The sequence below is a fragment of the Heloderma suspectum genome, chromosome 6 (assembly GCF_057233095.1).
Source record: "Heloderma suspectum isolate Gila_16-S chromosome 6, 16-S_ref, whole genome shotgun sequence".
NCBI lineage: Eukaryota > Metazoa > Chordata > Lepidosauria > Squamata > Helodermatidae > Heloderma > Heloderma suspectum.
In genome coordinates, this window is record NC_139463.1 from 57,223,685 (window position 1) to 57,243,755 (window position 20,071).

At 43.5% G+C, this 20,071-nt stretch overlaps 1 protein-coding gene across 1 annotated transcript in view; it reads left to right on the forward strand.

The window, feature by feature from the left end:
• Window positions 1-279: 279 nt before the first annotated feature.
• Window positions 280-20,071, forward strand: part of ERBB2 (erb-b2 receptor tyrosine kinase 2) — a 72,339-nt gene continuing 52,547 nt past the window's right edge. The window contains exon 1 of the mRNA XM_084804515.1: window positions 280-632. Within this exon, the coding sequence (XP_084660641.1) occupies window positions 551-632 (82 nt within the window). The 5' untranslated portion in view covers window positions 280-550. The remainder of the gene's footprint in view (window positions 633-20,071) is intronic.

Genomic DNA, 20,071 nt, shown 5'->3' on the forward strand with positions numbered 1-20,071 from the left:
TATATACTTTTCTCCTCCCCACCTCTCTTTAGGTATCGTCCTTGGCAAGTGTATTGTCGTTTTAATTCTTTTTTTTAGACAATGTTTTCCTTCTGTTTGTCCATTCAAGGCCGACGCTCTAAAAACAGAAAAGCCTCCAGACTGCTCAAGGAGAAGAGAAAATTCTATCTTCAGTAGCAAGGCGGCAAAGGGAAAAAAGTTCTAAAAGTTTAGTCCCCCCTTTATTTCCCACGAGGCAGCGAACGCCTTTGACGTGCGCCAGCGGAGAACTCGTTTGCCACTCCCGAGGGAGCCGGAATCCTTTCCGGGGGCGCGCTGAGCGCGTTCCCGACGCCAGTGTTGGTGGAAAGACAGAGAGAGAGAGAAAAGAGGTGTCGGCGGGTTCTTTTTTTTTTTAAGGAAGTAAAGAGGGTTGAAAAGTTGGGTTGGAAAGAAAAGTGGGAAGAAGCATTGCGGAAACGAACCGGGCACGTTGCTCCGAGGCTGTTGGGGAAAAACAAATACTTCTTCCTGGACGAAATTATGAGCTGGGATTTGCAATGAAAAAACAATGGGGCCCTTTCTCAGCCCCTGCTGGTTTTGTACGGGGCTCCTCTTGGTTTCTGTCTGGCCCGGCGTTCGGAGCACAGAAGGTGGGTCTGAATTCGTATGTCGGTATTAGTTTGATTATTAAAAAAAAAAAAAAAGGTTGAGAGAGGCAATGGGGAGGGCAGGAGGGGAAACCTTTTAGCAATTTTGGAGACCAGGGAAGAAGTGGCTCTGGTTGGAAGAAACTGCACCCCAGAGCGAGAAAAAAATCGTTGTGTGCAACTTGTTGGTTTTATATGTTAACGCTGATCCGAATGTCGATACAGACCAAAGTCAGGGGAGAGAAAAATCAAGTTATTTTAACTGTTTAAAAGCTGTGGGTGTTGTGGCTGGTGGATCTTAGAAGTGGGGTCAGAGAAACCTTCCGTTGAAATTGGGTCGTATCCAGTGTTAATGGATACTATGTTAATGTTAATCCTACGTAGAGTAGACCCCACGGAAATGAATGAGACAGGTCTCATTCATTTCCGTGGGTCTACTCTATGTAGGAAAGTTCTACGTAGAGCTACCCATTGACCCCTCTGATTGGGTTCGCTGACACTTCAGGACACACGTTCAAGAAAAAAAAATTGTTCAACGCGGATTATCTGTCTTTGAAGATGTCGCGTATCCCCTCCCTTTATAGCCCTCTTCCCAAATCGAGCTGGTTAGAAAAAAATGCAACCCCGCCCTTGCAGTACGTGTTTTGTATGGTTCCGGGAACGATTCTAACCCGTATTGGCGGTTATGAGCATGGAGGTGGACAATAGTGGTTATTCTGGGTTAATTACTCCAATACTAAATTATTTGAGGTTTATAGTGGTGATTTTTGCGTGTGTGCGTGAATGACTCACTTTAACTAAAGTTTACTGTAGTGTCAGGACTGCGTTGCAAAGTGTGAGTGGGTGTTGTGATTTGTAAGGAAAGAGAACGTGCCAGACTTCACGCTGGCCTATGCCAGAGGTGGGCTTGTTTTGAGCCTTGCATATAAAAATAATAAATAAAAAGTTTGCAATCCTACTTCAGTCCTAATGGACCACCAATGTACATTAAGTTTTCAAAGTAAAAAATACAAGCATTGGATCTCTGAACTGTCAAGGTATAACTAATCTTTGTCAAATAATCCTGACTATGTGCTCTTGCTTAAGAACATGAAGAGGGCCTTACTTGATCGGACCCAGAACTACTTATAGTGCAGTCCTATACATATCTACTCAAATATGACCTCCATTGAGATTAGTGGGATTTACTCTCAGGTAAGGGTGTATACTCCAAAAAAAGATGTCCTCTTCATCTTAGGGGATTGGAATGCTAAAGTAGGAAGGCAAGAAATCACCGGGATAACAGGCAAGCATGGCCTTGGTGTACAAAATGAAGCAGGACAAAGGCTAATAGAGTTTTGCCAAGAGAACACGCTGATCATAGCAAACACTCTTTTCCAACAGCACAAGAGGTGACTCTACACATGGACATCACCAGATGGTCAATATCGAAATCAGATTGATTATGTCCTTTGCAGCCAAAGATGGAGAAGCTCCATACAGTCAGTAAAAACAAGACCTGGAGCTGACTGTGGCTCAGATCATGAGCTTCTTCTTGCAAAATTTCAGCTTAAATTGAAGAATGTAGGGAAAACCACTAATTCGTTCAAGTATGACCTAAATCATATCCCTGATGAATATACAGTGGAGGTGAGGAATAGATTTCAGGGATTAGACCTGATAGACAGAGTGCATGAGGAACTATGGACGGAGGTCCGTAACATTGTTCAGGAGGCAGCAACTCAATCCATCCCAAAGAAAAAGAAATGAAAGAAAGCCAAGTGGCTGTCTGAGGAGGCTTTACAAGTAGCTGAGGAAAGAAGGGAAGCGAAAAGCAAGGGAGAAAGGGGAAGATATACCCAACTGAATGCAGAGTTCCAGAGAATAGCAAGGAGAGACAAGAAGGCCTTCTTAAATGAACAATGCAAAGAAATCGAGGAAAACAACAGAATGGGAAAGACTAGAGAACTCAAGAAAATCGGAGATCTCAAGGGAACGTTTAGTGCAAAGACGGGCATGATAAAGGACAAAGAAGGCAGGGACCTCACAGAAGCAGATGAGATTAAGAAGAGGTGGAAAGAATACACAGAAGAACTATACAGGAAAGATCTGAATGTCCCTGATAGCCATGATAGTGCGGTCACTGAACTTGAGCCGGACATCCTCGAGAGTGAAGTCAAGTGGGCCTTAGTAACAACAAAGCTAGCGGAGATGACAGTATTCCAGCTGAGCTATTTAAAATCCTAAAAGACGATGCTGTTAAAGTGCTGCACTCAATATGCCAACAAATTTGGAACACTCAGCAGTGGCCACAAGACTGGAAAAGGTCAGTTTACATTCCAGTTCCAAAGAAGGGCAACGCCAAAGAGTGTTCAAACTACCGTACAATTGTGCTCATTTCACATGCCAGCAAGGTGATGCTCAAAATCCTACAAGCTAGGCTTCAGCTGTATGCGAACTGAGTACTACCGGAAGTACAAGCTGGGTTTCGAAGAGGCAGAGGAACTAGAGCTCAAATCGCCAACTTTCGCTGGATCATAGAGAAAGCGAGAGAATTCCAGAAAAACGTCTATTTCTGCTTCATTGACTATGCTAAAGCCTTTGATTGTGTAGATTACAACAAACTCTGGCAAATTCTGAAAGAGATGGGGGTACCAGACCACTTTACCTGTCTCCTGAGAAACCTGTACGAGGGTCAAGAAGCAACAGTAAGAACCGGACATGGAACAACCGATTGGTTCAAAATTGGGCAAGGAGTACGACAAGGCTGCATATTATCACCCTGCTTATTTAACTTATATGCAGAGCTCATCATGAGAAACGCCGGGCTGGATGAATCACAGGTCGGAATGAAGACTGCCGGGAGAATTATCAACAACCTCAGATACGCAGACGATACCACCCTAATGGCAGAAAGCAAAGAGGATCTCAAGAGCCTCTTGTTGAGGGTGAAAGAGGAGAGTGCAAAAGCTGGTTTGAAACTCAACATTAAAAAAACGAAGATCATGGCATCTGGCCCCATCACTTCCTGGCATATGGAAGGGGAAGAAATGGAAGCAGTGACAGATTTTATTTTCTTGGGCTCCAAGATCACCGCAGACGGTGACTGTAGCCATGACATTAAAAGACGCTTGCTCCTTGGGAGGAAAGCTATGGCAAACCTAGACAGCATAGTAGGAAGCAGAGACATCACCTTGCCGACAAAGGTCCGTCTAATCAAAGCTATGGTTTTCCCAGTAGCAACATGTGGCTGTGAGAGCTGGACTATAAGGAAGGCTGAGCGCCGAAGAATTGATGCTTTCGAACTGTGGTGCTGGAGAAGACTCTTATGAGTCCCCTGGACTGCAAGGAGGTCAAATCAGTCCATCCTAAAGGAAATCAACCCTGAGTGCTCATTGGAAGGACAGATACTGAAGCTGAAGCCGAAATATTTTGGCCACCTAATGCGAAGAGAAAACTCTCTGGAAAAGACCCTGATGCTGGGAAAGACTGAGGGCAAAAGGAGAGGAGGACGGCAGAGGATGAGATGGCTAGATAGCATCACTGATGCAATGAATATGGACTTGAGCACGCTCCGGGAGAGAGTGCAGGACAGGAAGGCCTGGCGTGCTATGGTCCATGGGGTCACGAAGAGTCGGACACAACTGAACGACTGAACAACAACAACAACAACAACAAAGGGTGTATACTAAGATTGCAGCCTTAGTTCAGCATTCTTTGTAGAATCAAGCAGAAGCAGACCCTACATGGGCCACTGGAAATTTGGTAATGGACCGCCAGCTCCTTCTGCCTGCCTGGAAGTGATGGACTGTTCTGTCAATCAAGTGACGGACTGTTCTGTCAATCAACTGTATATTCCACCTTCACAAGCAAAAAGGGGCATCTATCAGGGATGCTTTACCCTTACCCCTTTGTGGGACTCTTGTCATTTTCAGGCCAAATCCTTAAATGCCGTTCTGCCCTTGGGCACTGGGATACCTACATGTAGTGACTTTTTTTAAAACCCACATTTCTTTCTTGATCTTGCTGCTACAAGGAAATGGGATGGGTAAAGGGTGTTTTTCAAAACAGTGTTCAGTTGAGCCTGGTTAATAACAACACAAAAGACATGATGCAGATCATGTAGCTTATCTGTATAGCACATCTAAACAGATTCTCTTAAAGGGACATTACAAAAGAATTGTCAAGTCCCCTGACACTGGGAGAATAGAACCTGGGAACTAATGGCTGGTGCCTCATGGGTCAGAGGGTTGAGCCTGTTGTGGCCAGAGGAACATAGGAAGCCACCTTGTGCCATCAGACCATTGGACCATCTAGCTCAGTGTCTACTCCAGTTTTCCCCAACCTGGGGTCCTCCAGATGTGTTGGACTACAGCGCCCATAACCCCAGGAGTGGGGGTCCAACACATTTTGATGGGCAACTGGTTGGGGAAGCTGGTCTGCCCTCCTTGGAGCTGCAACTACAGCCCCTCCCTTTTTCAAGGGAGTGACACCAGGTGGGTCAGGGGACAGAGCCTGGCGGTGTTTAGTGCCTCATAGCCAAAGTTCTCAGCCCAGACAGAAAATAGTCTGTTCCCTTGATTCTGTTGCTTGACCCTGACATTTTTGTCTCCAACTTCCCTGGAGTTGAGACCCTAAGAAGGAAGTTAAAACCCTGAAATGTCATTCAAGCCCTGAGACCTGCAACCCTAATCACAGATTTGATTAAAATAATGGCTCAAGCTCTCCCTAATGCAGATGGGTTTCAGTGCAGCAGCTGGGCTTTAAAGTGGTGCCCATCATAGGGAACATGTAAAGCTGGTCCGTAAAAGTGCTGCACTGGTAACGAGTTCAATTTGTGGCTCAATTCAAAGTGCAGGGATACTCATCAATGGTCTTGTTCTAGTGGAGGGATGGGCAACATGTGGCTGTCCTCCAGGTGTTGGACTGAAACTCACCTAATCCTTCACCATTGGGTATGCTGACTAGGGCTGATGGGAGTTGCAGTCTGACCACATCTGGAAGGCCACATGTTACCCACCTCTGGTCTAAAGTATTTAAAGGATAGTTTCTTCCTGTCACGCCCATCATCCCTGTGCATTAAGTTAATCTGTGGAGACTTTGCTGAAGATGCCAATGCCCTCTGAGCAGTAATGAGAGGGCATAAGGAATTTCATTTCATTTATTATGTTTCTGTGCTGCCCAGTTGTTCAAAAGAAGAGAAACGGGTTCTCAGGAACTGGTACCAGTAGATTGACCCAGGAGACAATCTTTTGTTGAAAAAATTCTGCAGACTTCTTTCTTTACACCTTGAAGAAGGCCTAAAAAATAAGAAAAATGGCCAAAACATGTTGGGCTTCCTACAATAAAAGTATTTTTGCATCCTGAGAACCCATTTCTCTTCTTTGTGATCTACTTTGGATGCTCACCTCCTTCTGTTTTCTCTATACTGCTCAATAGCGAAAGCTCTCTGGGCAGTTTACAAAGATGGTTGGATCTGGAGCCTTCTCAGAGGTAACCTCCTTTCCATGGAACTCTCCATCCAGGAGAGTCCTTTCAGCCAACTCACTTCTGTCTTTTTGAAACTGTGTAAATTAATATTTAGGAAAGTTTTCAGCTGCTGAGTTTGAGCTGTCGCTAACTGCTGGCTCATTTTGTGTATGGATTCTTTCGTGTTTTTATGGTTAACATTTTAAGTCTTTTACAATACAATATAACATTGTTCATATATTTTGTAAGCTTCTGCAGGAATCCCTTGAGTTAGATGGCAGGGTATCAAATGTCGTACACTGAACTGGAGTCTGATATAATGGAATTAACCTGATGAAGGTTTCCCCTATTACAGCTTATCTCCATGTTGCGGGGGGAACTTCACATGCTAAATTTCTGTATGTTAGCTTGATGTTGGAGGCAGAGGAGCAGGGTCTGTATAAAACAAAAAGGTGGCAAATACAGCCCAAACAGTTTGTTACTGATAAGGGTATGAAGTTTGTTCAGTTCGCACTGCATCCCATAGTCACTGTTTAGTGAGTGGTATCCACTGTGTGTTTTTATGCATGTGCCTTGTCTAAAAAGATACAACTCATCCTTCAATTGGTCTAAATAGAAGTCTCACACTGTCCTTCTTGCTGTTCATTATCCTTCATTAATCAGGACTTTCAATATTAACCAATGAAAGCTTGCTCATTTACACCTACCAACGCTTTTGCTAATTTTTTTAGCAGAAGTTGAATTTGGATTCTCTGAGGTCCTGTCTTCTGGTTGCACTTTTGTTAACATCCTTCATCACATTTATTGGAGCATGTATGGTTGCATGGGTGCAGTAATACAAATTTAGCTGTATTTTTTTAGGGGAACCTGAACTCCCGTCCCTAAAACACACACACGCAGCCTGCAATTTCAGAAAGAGGAAGTGTTCGTCTACAGAAATTTGCAAAGATTAGTGCTTTGAACATGAGGATTGAAATATAACGAAATGTGGTTTATTGATCTGGACACACCTTCAGCTGGGGCTAGAGAAGCCTTTTATCACCTGAAGTGAAAAGGTGATCTGCACATTACGAACACTCACGTTGTAAAGCCCTCAGATGAATGTACGATTTCAGGTTATGTATGAAGCCGCCAGTGCTCCTCCATCTGGTCCAGTATTTAGTCTGACTGACAGTAGCTTTCTCGGGTCTCAGGCAGAGGTCTTCCACATCATCTATTACAGTGGAGATACCAGGGAGTGTACCTGGGACTTCAGGTATACAAAGCAAATGCTCTACCAGTAGGATGTGTGTGTCATGTGCTTTAATGCTCTCTCCATCAAAAACTCCATGCCTGTGAGAAAAGCTAGCATGGCAGGGAGAGGTGTTCCAGCTTATCTTTCTTCCCATTCTGCTTGTTTGTTATAATAGAGCTTTTTTTTCTTTTACAGAAAGGAGAGAGATTCAAACATGCAATTCTCTGCTTGATCCCTCCTGTGTACAGACCCAGAAGGGTTATACCACATGCTTTGCCTGAATATGTGGAATGGCTTTGTTTGGCCACTTATATCCCATATCTGGGATGCCGTCTCTCCATTGCTGGTTAGGAAGCACCTGCATGATTGTGCTGGACATGAATGTCAAGTGCAGGCTTCCTAGAATGGTTGCTTTATGATGGCATTGTCTTTCAAAAGACAACTGTTGCCATACTCTAGAATATGTAGTTTCTGTGGAGGGTGGGCAGAATAGGAGGTTCACAGGATATTAAAAATGTGATTCTAGATTTTAAAAATGAGATCAGTAAGAATATAGATTCAGTAAGGTGGAATATAACATAAGAAGAGATTTGCCAGATCAGATCAAGACTTCATCTAGTTTAATATCCTGTTTCCAGCAGTGGAAATCCAGATGCTTCTGGGAAGCCCACAGGTAGGATCTGCAGGCAAGAGCTGTCCCTGGTGTTCTGGTCTTAGCAACTGGTATTCAGAGACATACTGCCTCTAAATTAGGCCTTTTAGGTCTGTCCATTGTTATTAGATCTGTCCATGGGTATTGCCCATGAACACGGCTACTTTACTTTTAAAGCCCTCTCAGGCAGTAGCCATCGCATTTCATGGCAGTAAATTCCATACATTAACTATGAATTATGTGTCTATACCAGATCTACTGCTATTCAGTCTCATTAGCTTATCTAAAAATATACCCAAATATATGTATCACTTCTAAAAACATAGAGTCTGATTAATAATGCTGCCACTACCCACAAACTTACATCCTTAGGGTCCAAAAGGTACCCGTGTGACTATCCCCCCCCCCTCCACCCATCATACTTCTGCATGATACATAACTACCTGTCCTGGTCAGGTGGGGCCAAGGCAGGGGAGCAAGCAAACAACTAGGAAAGCATGTCATCAGAGGGCATGCTCCTGGTGGTTCCACATGAACCTATGGCCCAATTGGAGTCTACCCAGAGAAGAGCCCTCAGTGTGGTGGCCCCCTTCCTGTGGAACTCCCTGCTCCTGGAGGCACCAACACTGTGTTGCTTCCGGCGCCTCCTGAAAACAGCACTGTTCCAAGAGGCATTCCTTAACTGACCAGCCATGATTTTTATTGGCATTCTGTTTTGAAAAAGGATAATTTTAATATGGTGTTTTAATCTTTTTATCCTTTTAGTATTGTACCTTTTATGTTCATTGCTACAAAATCTGTTTTAGATCTGGAGTGGTGTACAAATATTGTAAATAAATAAAAATAAAGTTTAGGTTACAAGGTAAGGTCAGAAGGCAGCCCAGGTCTGAGTAGAGAACAAGGTAGCCAGGCAGGGCCAAAGGCAAAGCCTGAAAATGCAAGCACAGGAAGGGAGTTCGGTAAAGAGAACTAAGCAGACCTTGATATATAAACATAGTTCCCACTGTTATCTGTCATAGACTGAGTCTTTTAAGCCTGAGCTCCTTGAGCCCCACCCAAGGCACTCTGGAAGAGGTCCGACTCATGAGGAAAATCTCACTCATGTTGCCTTTCACTCACAAGGAGCTCTCCTTTGTAAGCAGGCACTTCTTTGCCTGGCCACTGTCTTTACCTATATATTAAGAACCCGGCTTTCCCAGGGACTAGGAGGTAGCTAAACGGAGTCCTCCACCATTTGAGGGGGCGGACCTGATACCGTTGCCCCCAAGGGACCAATATCTTCTTGATCAGCCCCAGGGGATGTTGAAATAGCCTGTTCCCTGGGGACATCTGGCTCAGGGGGCTTAAGTGAGGATGCCTTGAGGGGAGGCATTACACAACACAATCCTGTGCGTGGCTACTCGGAAGTAAGTCCCACTGAGTTCAGTGGGGCTTACTTCCAGGTAAGCGTGTATAGCATTGCAGCCCTAAGGTACTTCCTTGCAGCTATAAAGGTTGTTTGAAACTTGCTGCCCTTCAAATTTACCAGCTTTGTACCGCTTTGATTGAACCAGCCATATATCTCTGGAGATTTGGAATGTGTGTGCAGGGACTAGAACGAGGAAAATGTTTCTCAAAAGTGTTGGTTGGGTTTTTAATTAAGGCCAGGTTGTGCATTGAATGGAGAACACTGGTTTTTCCGTGTAGCTCTGGCAAATTGGATCTAATCTATTCTCCCCCCTTCCCCAAGTTTAAATGCTTAGAGGTGGACTTAAGTTGGTACAAGGATAAAAATTTAATTGATAATAGTGATGTTGTTGTTGTTGTTATTATATTTATACCCCGCCTTTTCCCCAGTACTGGGACACAAGGCAGCGTACAAACATTAAAACATATACAGTTAAAACGTATGAAAATATACAAAAGTTAAAATATAATTGAACAACAGTACAATTAAAATTATATTAAAAATATAATATGTTTTAGGCAGGGAGCCAAAATTTGATGGGGTTTTCTGGAATGTTGCAAAACGTTTGATGCAGGAATGAAGATGTGCTAACAACATGTTCAAATTATACAGGGGGGGTGATTTTATCATCCTCTCTTGTCGCTACTGGCTCCTTGCTTTCCGTGGTTTATTCTTTTACTCCTTGACTGTGAAGTACAGCAGGAAAAGACTGTGTTGTTTGAAAATAATTGTTTATCCCTTGGACTTGGTTATTTTTACCTTGCTTAACAATTCCATTAAGCAAATCCATTGGTTGACTTCCAGAGAGAGGTACTGAGGCTCAACCTCCTGATTGCTGTTCTTTGTAGTCCTGGATAAATGAGAGTGGTTTGTCATTAGGGATTTGAGAATATAAGGAATGACTTCATAATTGAGCTGGTCTTGGCCTCCTTCATGATACTTTTAATTTACATAAGACTGAATGTCTGGAGACTTGGGAAGTGTGCATTTGTGCAGTATTAGGGCGAACCATTCCAACTCTCTGTCAAAAAGTTCACAGTGAGACATTATGGGGGTGGTCTTAAATGAATGTACATGTGAAATATGGAGATGGCCTCTGTATTGTTTTGCCTGAAGAATTCTGTGTGATTTGAAAGCTTGCATACTCCAGAGTTGGATTTAAATAACCTACACTAACATTCGTCTTTAAGAGTGCCCTGTGTTTGTCAGATTCAAGTGAGACTTGAGCTAGGGTTCTGGTTGAAAGCATGTCTTGTGAAAGCATGATTATCCAGGCAGCTCCTAATTTTTGGTTAGTATACTCAGTAATGCTGGCCTACCTTGCAGGGCTGTTGTAAGGATTATGGAGGTAATACAAAATGACGTAGGTCACAAGGTGGTCCAGGCATCACAAAAGCTAGTTACAGGCAGTCTGAGTAACTGTTCTGTTCAGTGGGATAGAAATGGGCCCTGGTCTGAATCTGGGCACCTCTCCTCTACCCTTCAACAGATTACTGGTGTTATGACAACACTGTTCCAGTTAGACCAAGTTACCATTTCAGGGTAGGGGGAGGAGGAAACAAAGGGTGTCTCTTCCCTGTTGCTTTTGAGTACGGCACACAAGTTTGTTTTGAAGCTCTCGTATCCAGAAGCCTCCAAAAATCTTGACGTGCAAATGTCATAATCTAAAATACGCCTTTTATACATGTTTTGATACATTTTTCAAGCTGAGAACTGTATCTCAAGATTTGGAGAAGAGCGAAAACTGAAGAACAGCTGTTCCAGTCCATATATTAGTCTGGGAAGTGTGAATTGGGTCAGTTCACTTTAAAATGTGGACCATATGACATTCTTGACCATCTGTAATACTGCCACTTAACATTTGAATAGACCCAAACTGAACACATCTACTCTACAGCCCAAACTGGTTTCAAATATGCAACTATCATAGATAGCTTCCCTAGATTAACACAGAGAATTCTGTTAGAGGTCCCCAGGAATATCTAATTTGTTGAAAATTAGATTAAATCCTAAATATGAGAGAGATTCAATATGAGCTTGTGTGCTACCGTAAATGGTGGCAGAGAAAAGAGATAAAACCTTTGCTCAGAGCAGGATGCATGTAAGAGAGTGGGGAAACACAGCAACTTGGGACAAGAATTTGGGAGGTGGCGCTTTGATGCTCAGCCTCTCTTCTCTCCTATTTAGTTGGGATATTACCGTGGGGCATGCAAACTCCCTAGGCCTAGCTTGTTGCCAAAGTGACCTTCAAGCTTCCGTGAGAACCAAGATACCTTTGCTCCCTCCCAGCTTTTCTTCCTTTGCAGTTAAATATTAAACCCTTTAATGGTTTTATACAACAAGCCAGAAGCCTTCTGCCTCCCCACTTCCCAACAAGGCAATGCCCCTCCCACCCCCCACTTAATGGTAGAACTTCCTGGTCAGCTGTAAGGGATGTTACCATGCTCTGGACTTCCAGGGATTCTTCTCTGATGTCCCCAAAAGAGGCAAGGGGAGAGAAGCTCTAGTACTTCCACTTACCACAGGCAACTGGTATTACTAGGCAAGAGGGGAACTGGGAATGATGAGGGCCCAGTGCTGGATTTAACAAGCCAAGTAAGCCATGGTTTAGGGCCCCATAGTATGAGGGGCCTCTAAATACTTTGGAGATAACTAAGATTTATTATAATTGAAATCACTTTGGCTTAAATAACTTTTCATATATAATCCACCACCATAATTCTAAACCCTGACTTTCCCATCCCAATCCACACCCAATCCCATCAACTTCCCTTCCAGTATTAATTATCCGTTATTCATTAATAGCGACATTGCTACTCCCATTAACTAAGTTCTGATCTCTGCATTTCCTCTTATGTTTCTATAAATTAGAAGTCTTCAGTTTCATGTATGGTAATGAAGAAATCATAAGGTATTTGATAATGTAAATAAAGGTTTTTGCAAGAAGTATCTTTTGTTTAGTTGTTTCTCATTGCATCTCTGCCTATGTATATATGTTAATATAATGGTTTACCTTTCTATTATAATGTGATGCACGTTTTTCTCTTTATTTTTTACGATATGGGGCCTCTGAAACTTGACATGGTTTAGGGCCTCAGCATGTCTTAATCAGGTCCTGTGAGGGCCATCCCAATACATCGTTCTGCCCACAAGCAGTTGCAGTTCACCGTCTGAGAAGTGCACCTCAAATCCCCTGTAATGCCACAGAGGAAGCGGAAGCGCAGCTCTGTGTTTATGCCGTGTTAGGTGCATTCCAAAAGTGCAGCCCTTCTGAGCACCTTGTACATGGGATCCTGGGACACGCTTGTTTTGGCAGCAAGCTGTTTTATAGGTTCCCTGTAAAAAGATTGCTGTCCTAAGTGATTGCTGCACTTGGAATAGTGTTGCCTGTGTCTGTCTTGTCTTGTTTTGTTTTTATTATTAACAGGTTCGCCGTATAACTTTCATCCACAGAAGATCCAGTGGGGAATGGAATATTCCACGGGGTAGACACTCCTGCTAAAGTACTAAGGAAAAAACCCAATTGTTGAGAGTGAGAGCTTGATTTGGCACATTTTACCAGGCTTCTAATTAGCCACTCGTCTGGTCATTGTGGTGAATACAAATTCCCTCTGGGCGACCCCCTACTATTGTCAAGCGCTGTATGTGCAGCTGTCATGTCTTTACTCACCCTGTACCCATGGCGCTCTCTTATCCTTCTTCCCAAGATTAGTGGTCTCAGCCTGGAAGGGAGACCAAGACGCTGCTGTTAGTGCTGTGCCTTGGTGGCTGTCCCTTTTGCCTTCCTCCCACTGGGGTGTGTTTGGGGACAAGGTATGGTCAGGCAAGTGGAGCTTGGAGTGGGAAACCAATATTCATGTTTACATGGATGTGGATTCCTGCGAGCAGTTTGAAACATAAGAAACTTCTCTGAGAAGCCGGCTGGTTTTTATTGCAGAGACCAGCAGCGCTGAGTTTGTAACTGTTTATAATCGGCAGGCTGCTGCCACTACTACGGCTGCTGCTAAATAACAGCATTCATCTATCACTCTTTGAATGTTTGAACTGCTTCATGACATTATTTTGGTTATCCTTACAACAAGGGTTAGGGAAGGCCAGTGTTATTACCACCCATATGGCAAATGGCATGAGCTCAGGTTGAGAGAAGGAAGTGGCTTTCCTACATTCACAGATGTTCAGTAGCAAGTATGGCTGGGTTCACACAACATGCCAACCCATACTCAGTGGTTGAGTGTGGGTTGTTGTTGAACCGTGGGTTGTTTGTTGAATCATGGGTTAGTGTGTTGCCTGAACACAGGACATTTTCCACAGGGTGGCTTGTGACTTATTTTTCTTGAACAAGCCACCTTGAGAACCCACGGTTTGTTGTTAGGTTGTTCAGGGTGGTTTAGAAGCGGCACTGCATGGTTAACAAGACACCCTGTGGAAAATGTTTGGACAACAAGCTAACCCACGGTGGTTAACCCACAAAAAACAACCCACACTCAACTACTTAGTGTGGGTTAGCGTGTTGTGTGAAGCCAGCCATTATATATTAAGATGCGTTAACCTTTTTCTTCCAGCTACATCGCAAGTTTCAAACTTCAGATGAGAGGGGGAGTTCCAGCTAGTGAGGGGACTTGATTTCTGAGGTGTGATGCTGGGTGTATTTTAGGGACCCAATTGCTAAGGAGACCTGTCTCAAATTAAGCAAAACCTGCCTAAAGAGACATCGTCTGTCTGTAGTGTGAATACTGGCTTTTGGGATTTTTTAAACTAACTTTATGGTGCTCTGTTATCTCTCCTGAAATTACAAAATGATTTACAGATTATAGGCTGGATTCTTCTATACTTTGAGGAACATCTGTTAATCATTTACTTATCAGCGCTATACCAAACCTCTGCCTTGTATTCAGTTTGTGGTCTTGAGCAAGTCACTTGTCTCTGTCTAGTCCAGTATTCTGTTTCTAATAGTGGCTGACCAGCCAAATGCCTTTGGGACACCTAGCAAGGCACGCGGGCAATAATGTCCTTCTGCTCTTTTTCCCTAGCATCTAGCATTCAGAGGTATATTGCTTCTGAACATGGAGGTTCCATCTAGTTATCATGGCTTATTAGTGGGGCTTCAGTTCATAATGCTGGGGTTGAATGGGTGGAACCGAAGGTAAGTAGGTGGGATTTATAGTCAGGGAATAAATTTGCCTTGATTTCTTGGGTAGACTCTTGACCTGCCCATGGTGTATTAACAGTGGTAGGTTTTTTGGGGTGGGGAGAGGGACCAGTTGTCCCTTGACTATAGAAAAGATGGTATAGCTGGATCTGATTCTGCAGGATTTTCTTTTTGATCAGAGGGCAACAGTTTGCAAAAATAAAAGTGAAATGTAAAAGTTCTCTTTTTATTCTTATTAAAAGTATGTGCTGGCAGGAATGTACCTCCAGATGCTTACTTTAACAAATAATCAGCATATTGTTTGCCATACTGGCCCTTGCTATTATATAAGCAAAAAGGGTGGGTGGGGGGTAAAAAGGGAAGATAATTTCAGTACAATAAAACAAAGTTTAAATGGACAGAATAGTTGTTTCTGGCAAAAACTGTAAAGGGTTCCCAAGAAAATATGTGTGTAAATAAGTGTTATTTCTGAACTCTTCAAAACTACCTGTAATAAATATTGCAAAAAAACCCAAAACAAAATAGCTGAACACAGCGGGATGCAAAATCTCCATCTTGATGGCCAAAATCTGCTTCTAGCAGAGCAAGCTCCAGAATGCCTTAGGGGTGAGGTGGGGATGGAAAAAAAATAGGTGGGAAAGCACAAAAAATGAGGGTGAGCTGCAAGGTGGTGGGGTGGGGTTTGAAGGTGCATGAAACAGTGAGGAAGAACAGCTTAAGGAGGGGGGGGGAAAGCACAGAAGTGGGGAAAGGAGAGAAATAGTGGTTTCTTATATTGATACAAGCTATATCTTCATTTCAGGGGGTGGGGTACTCGATAAAAGTGGTAGGTAGGCCTGGAAAAGCGGTGGGTCGGTTCAGCCTACCTGAGCCTACCTTGAAATTAACCCCTGCTTATAGTTCCCCCATTTCTTGTAGGTCCTGGGCACATCTATCTACTTTACTACAAGCCTCTTGCTGAGTTAATTTAAAACAAGTGCACTCATTTATGTCTGTCAGATGTTACGTACTGGGTTGCGCACCGATGCCTAATCCACCTTTCCAGTAAAACGTCTTAAAAGCGGCTCGAGGGGACATCTGTGTGGCTGTTAAAGCTGTGGAGGCTCGTTCCGGAACTGAATCGCTCCTTCCGTAATGAAGTTAATTTTAACATGCTCTCCCACTCTTTCTGTACTAGGCACCAGATAAGAGCCAGGCTCTTTGTTCATCTGGGTGGCCTAGGCCTGAGGCCTACTGCCGCCTGTTGCCGGGAGACCACTGGCGGACATGCCGAGAATTCCGGCAGCTGGGAGTTGACTTTATTACTAGCCCTTTCTGTTGATTGTCCTGCAGGAGAGTCCCCGTTGCGCACTAGACACCGGGCGAGTGAGGTTGCTGGGAAATGTTCTCTGTGGCTCAGCCATGGGGGTAGCCCTCATGCAAATCTGCCTTGGGCAACGCAGAATCGTATGACTTCTTTTCGGTCAGAGGAACCCCTCCACACCTCAGTCAAGACATCCTCATCTCTCCTGCGACGATATCTGGAACAAACAGACTGCTGTCCGTTTCCAAATTCTACAGAAATGTTGCTCTATGCTCTGGAATGAAGAATGCAAAAGGATGATCAGGGGTTAACGCTGGGATTTCTGGACTAGCCGGCCCTAGGCTCTTCCCCACTCTGCTTCCTATATGAAGTGGACCTGCGCTGCCTTGACATCTGCCCGCCATTTATTTATTTATGAATTTATTGATGGCCCATAAATGTATTTTATTTAATTTATTAATGGGCGATTAATAAATGAATTTATTAATCGCCCATCTGGCTGGTCACCCAGCCAGTCTGGGCGATGTACAATAATACTGGAGTATTGGTGCTGGAGTCCCTCAGGCCTCCCACTTCTGTCTGGAAACATATCCACGATGTTTGCTGAAACTTAAGGTTTCTCTGACTCGCTTTTGGTAGCCTCGGTCATCAGGCTGGTAGCTGTTTCCTCTCCATTGTGTATCTACAGGAATGGCTTGTTTTGTGCTCTCTGGCCTGTCCCTACCTAAGACTGTTTGGAGCAAGCTTTCTTCCGTACAGCGCTCCCTTCCATCCTGCAATCTGTAGGCTCAGGTCTGCTAATTAGCTTCGAGATATCATGTACCCCTTGGAACATGGGGGTTATAAATGGTTCTCTCTTTAAAAGAAAAAAAAAAAGATTTTGTTGTTGTTGATGTCATTAGGCTTAATTTCCTTTTCCCACTGGGAGGAGTTAGGAGAAAAGCACATGTCTGTTATTTCCCCTGCCAAATATTTGAGTGTGTGTGGATCGTGTCATTGTACAGTTCAGTCACTAGGCGGCACTAGACTTAGCTGTATTAGGGTGGAGTTGGGAGTTTCCAGTGCTTTTAAGAGAAACAATAAAATTGTCTAGCTTCCTGACTGGTGAGACCTCTAAGCCCATCACAGAGTGTATTTATTTAAAAACTCATGGCTTAGTAGTGAGCCAGGGCTTACCCCCATAGTCCGTTTTTAGCAATGGGGGCTCAGCTCCAAAATGTGTAAAGTAAATTTGAAGCGTGTCTTTGCACATGTGCAAACTACCTTTCCTCTCTTCACCTAACAGCCACGGCTTGCTCTCACATGTGGGAATTAGGAATAAAAGCTTCCAGAATAGAAAGTGTGCATTCCAGGAAGGCTTGAATACCAACAGCAGGGCCTCTCGGTTTCCAAATTATGCTCCTCATGTTCGTTCTGATTATGAGAAATGGCTACACTAAGAGCCCTTCACTTGGGTTAGAGATTAACTGTTCTGTGTCTGCCAACTGCTTAGCAACTCCTTTCTTTTTACCGTCTGTGCCTATACATCTAGATTTCCCAATGGCAACAAGGCTAGGTGAAGTGGGGCTCTTGATCTTGATTCTGGCTGGCTCAAGCTGCATGAGGCATGGTGGAGGCAAAGTATGTTGGCTTCACCAGCATTGCTCCACAGAGCCACTTTTCCTTTCTGAAACATGCCTAGCTTGAAAAAGCGGTTCTGTTGTCAAACCCTGCCAAGTGCCTGGGGGTGACCTAAAGACACTGTTGATCCAGTAGAGAGAAGAGCTGAACGGCAGCTTCTGCTGGTGCAGTCATTCGGTGCTACGTTTGTTGCTGATCTAAAATGGAGATGGTCTAGTCCAGTGAACTTAAGCCTTTTTCAAACTAGAACCTCAACCTGCAATCTATTTTTAATTAATTTATCATAGATGTCCATCTCTGTTTCCTTTGTGTTTTAGGAGACAATGTAAAGAGGGGCAGGGCTCCTATACCTTTTCATAATTGTGTAGAAGAGGGAATTTTGGCAGGTGCATCATGTTGGTCTGGGAGGAGAAAAGCTGCACCAGCTGAAATTCTCTTTTGTGTGCTTCTGTTAAGTATAAGGAACTCTATCCATCTTCGTCATCTGACCATACTCTTTCCCTCTGCTTCTCTTCTTAAAAATCTAAAACAAAATGGGGGTGGTACAATTGATGGAGCCCCACTTAGGCCTAGATATGATCCACTAATTGAAGACCAAAGTTGTAATCTATTGGTGATGTTGTGGCTAAAAATGTAAACCCCTAGTGGGAGAAATCTTTGGTTCAGATCTTGCCACAGCTGCATATTCGGTTAGGTTGCCCTAGGTAAACCATTATCCCCCCCACATCTGTCATTTGTAAGACAGACCTTTGCTGTTATTGTTCTGGCTTACCTTCTGAGGTTGCTGTCATTATTATTTACCACATTCAAAATACTTAAGTTTCTGAAGGAAACCCAAATTTTGCAATGCGAGTAATGTAAAAGTTGTTATTTTAATTTAATAGTTCAACTTACACAAAGGGCTTGGGACAGAGAATGTCAGTTACACACAAAAAGAATCCAGTGCATTCCTTGTTTTAGGACCAGCTCACAATCTAAAACTAATTAAGATTTAGGAAGATAATGCAAATCCCTGTGCCATTTGTCTCGTCTTTAAATAAAATTTACTAGTCTGTGTGGTTGGGGGGGGAAATATCAGTTTTGTATGTTTTTTTTAGGAAACTGTTTCAGTTGTTTGCTATACTACAGCCTGCATAGCTAGTGATCCATAAAGTAAAGCATAGCTTATCAGACATTCTGGCTTGCCTGGTGTTTGACAATCCCATGTGTTTACAGTCCCAAGCAAGCAACATAACCAGGTTTATCAACCCTGGCTGCTGGGCTATGTTTGGCTTGGTGGGCCATAAGTTGTGCAGGCCTGCTGTACTGTCTTGGAGTTTGCAGGACTTGTTCTAAGATTATTTTCCAGCCCGTGGAAATGCATTGTAAATCTGAATCCTCCTGCTGGGCTGTGGTTTGTTTTTAACTTGTTTATTAGTTCTACCTCATTGATTGCTTAATTCCACCTGAATGTTGGAACCAACCTGAATTGCAGTTTCTTCTGCCAACAGGCAATTTGTTCCCACTGTCCAAATGTTTATCTGATCGGGGGTTGGGACATATCTGTGGGAATAGTCCCTTGGCTGCCAATGGGCTCACAGCATCATGTTGCCCATCCTCTAGAGGCTGAGGCTGGTTATGCTTTTCTTTCTGTTGCTTGTCCGTGCAGGAAAGAGGGTTGTGTAAAAGGCCCGCGTGGGAAGGGAGTAAACATGAGGAAAGACATCCATCCCAACCAGAAAAACAAGCTTGTTCCTCGCCTGCCCTAAATTTTATAACTGGCTTGTTTATTTCTTAGCTAGACTTGTAGCAGGTCTGCAGAATGATCCTCCTTATCTAGAGACCCTGACAAGTTTGTTCCTACTGAGTCCCTGCCTACAGAAGGTTTATGACATTTCTGAGTTTCATTTTCAAATTCTTTCCTAAAAGCACTCAAAGTGGCATGCTATTAAAATTAAAACGAAATAAAACTAAGTTTTGCACCAGTTTAAAGTGGTGCAATATCATACAATATTTAAAAGGCTAGAGAGGCAAAAGCTAACTCATGAAAGCTTTTATTTGCCCATGCAAGCGATACAGAGGGGGAAGGCAGGGAGTTCTAAACAATCTAAAGAGCGGGTACCTCAAGCAAGCTCCGCTTTGTATCCCTGTAGTTCTCGTGTAAAGTAGTTCATGATAAAGCACAGCTTCTCCTGTTGATCACAAGACACATAAAGGGTATTTACAAGACAGGATGTTGGAACTACGATTAAGTTAGATTACCTGCCAGATTAAGCCCAAGACATTTTGGTGCCTGAGGTGGACAATCCAAAGGGCACTTGCCTCTCACATACACACTAATTAAAATTGGGCACAATTTGCTGGGAAGTTCTTCTGCCCAAGCCCAGTTAAAATTAACTGAAACGGTGTTTCAATAGGATTTGTATAGGAGAACTTCCTGGTGGATCGCACCATATAATTCAGATCTGTCTGTCTCCAGCTCTTCTGCCCTTGAAGTAGCCCCACATTTGTAGGCTGAAACTGCCTCATGATAAGATTGCCTCTGACTAGTGATGGGCAAATCGGTCTATTTCCAGTCAGTTTCTCTTCTACACGTGTTTAGATACAAGC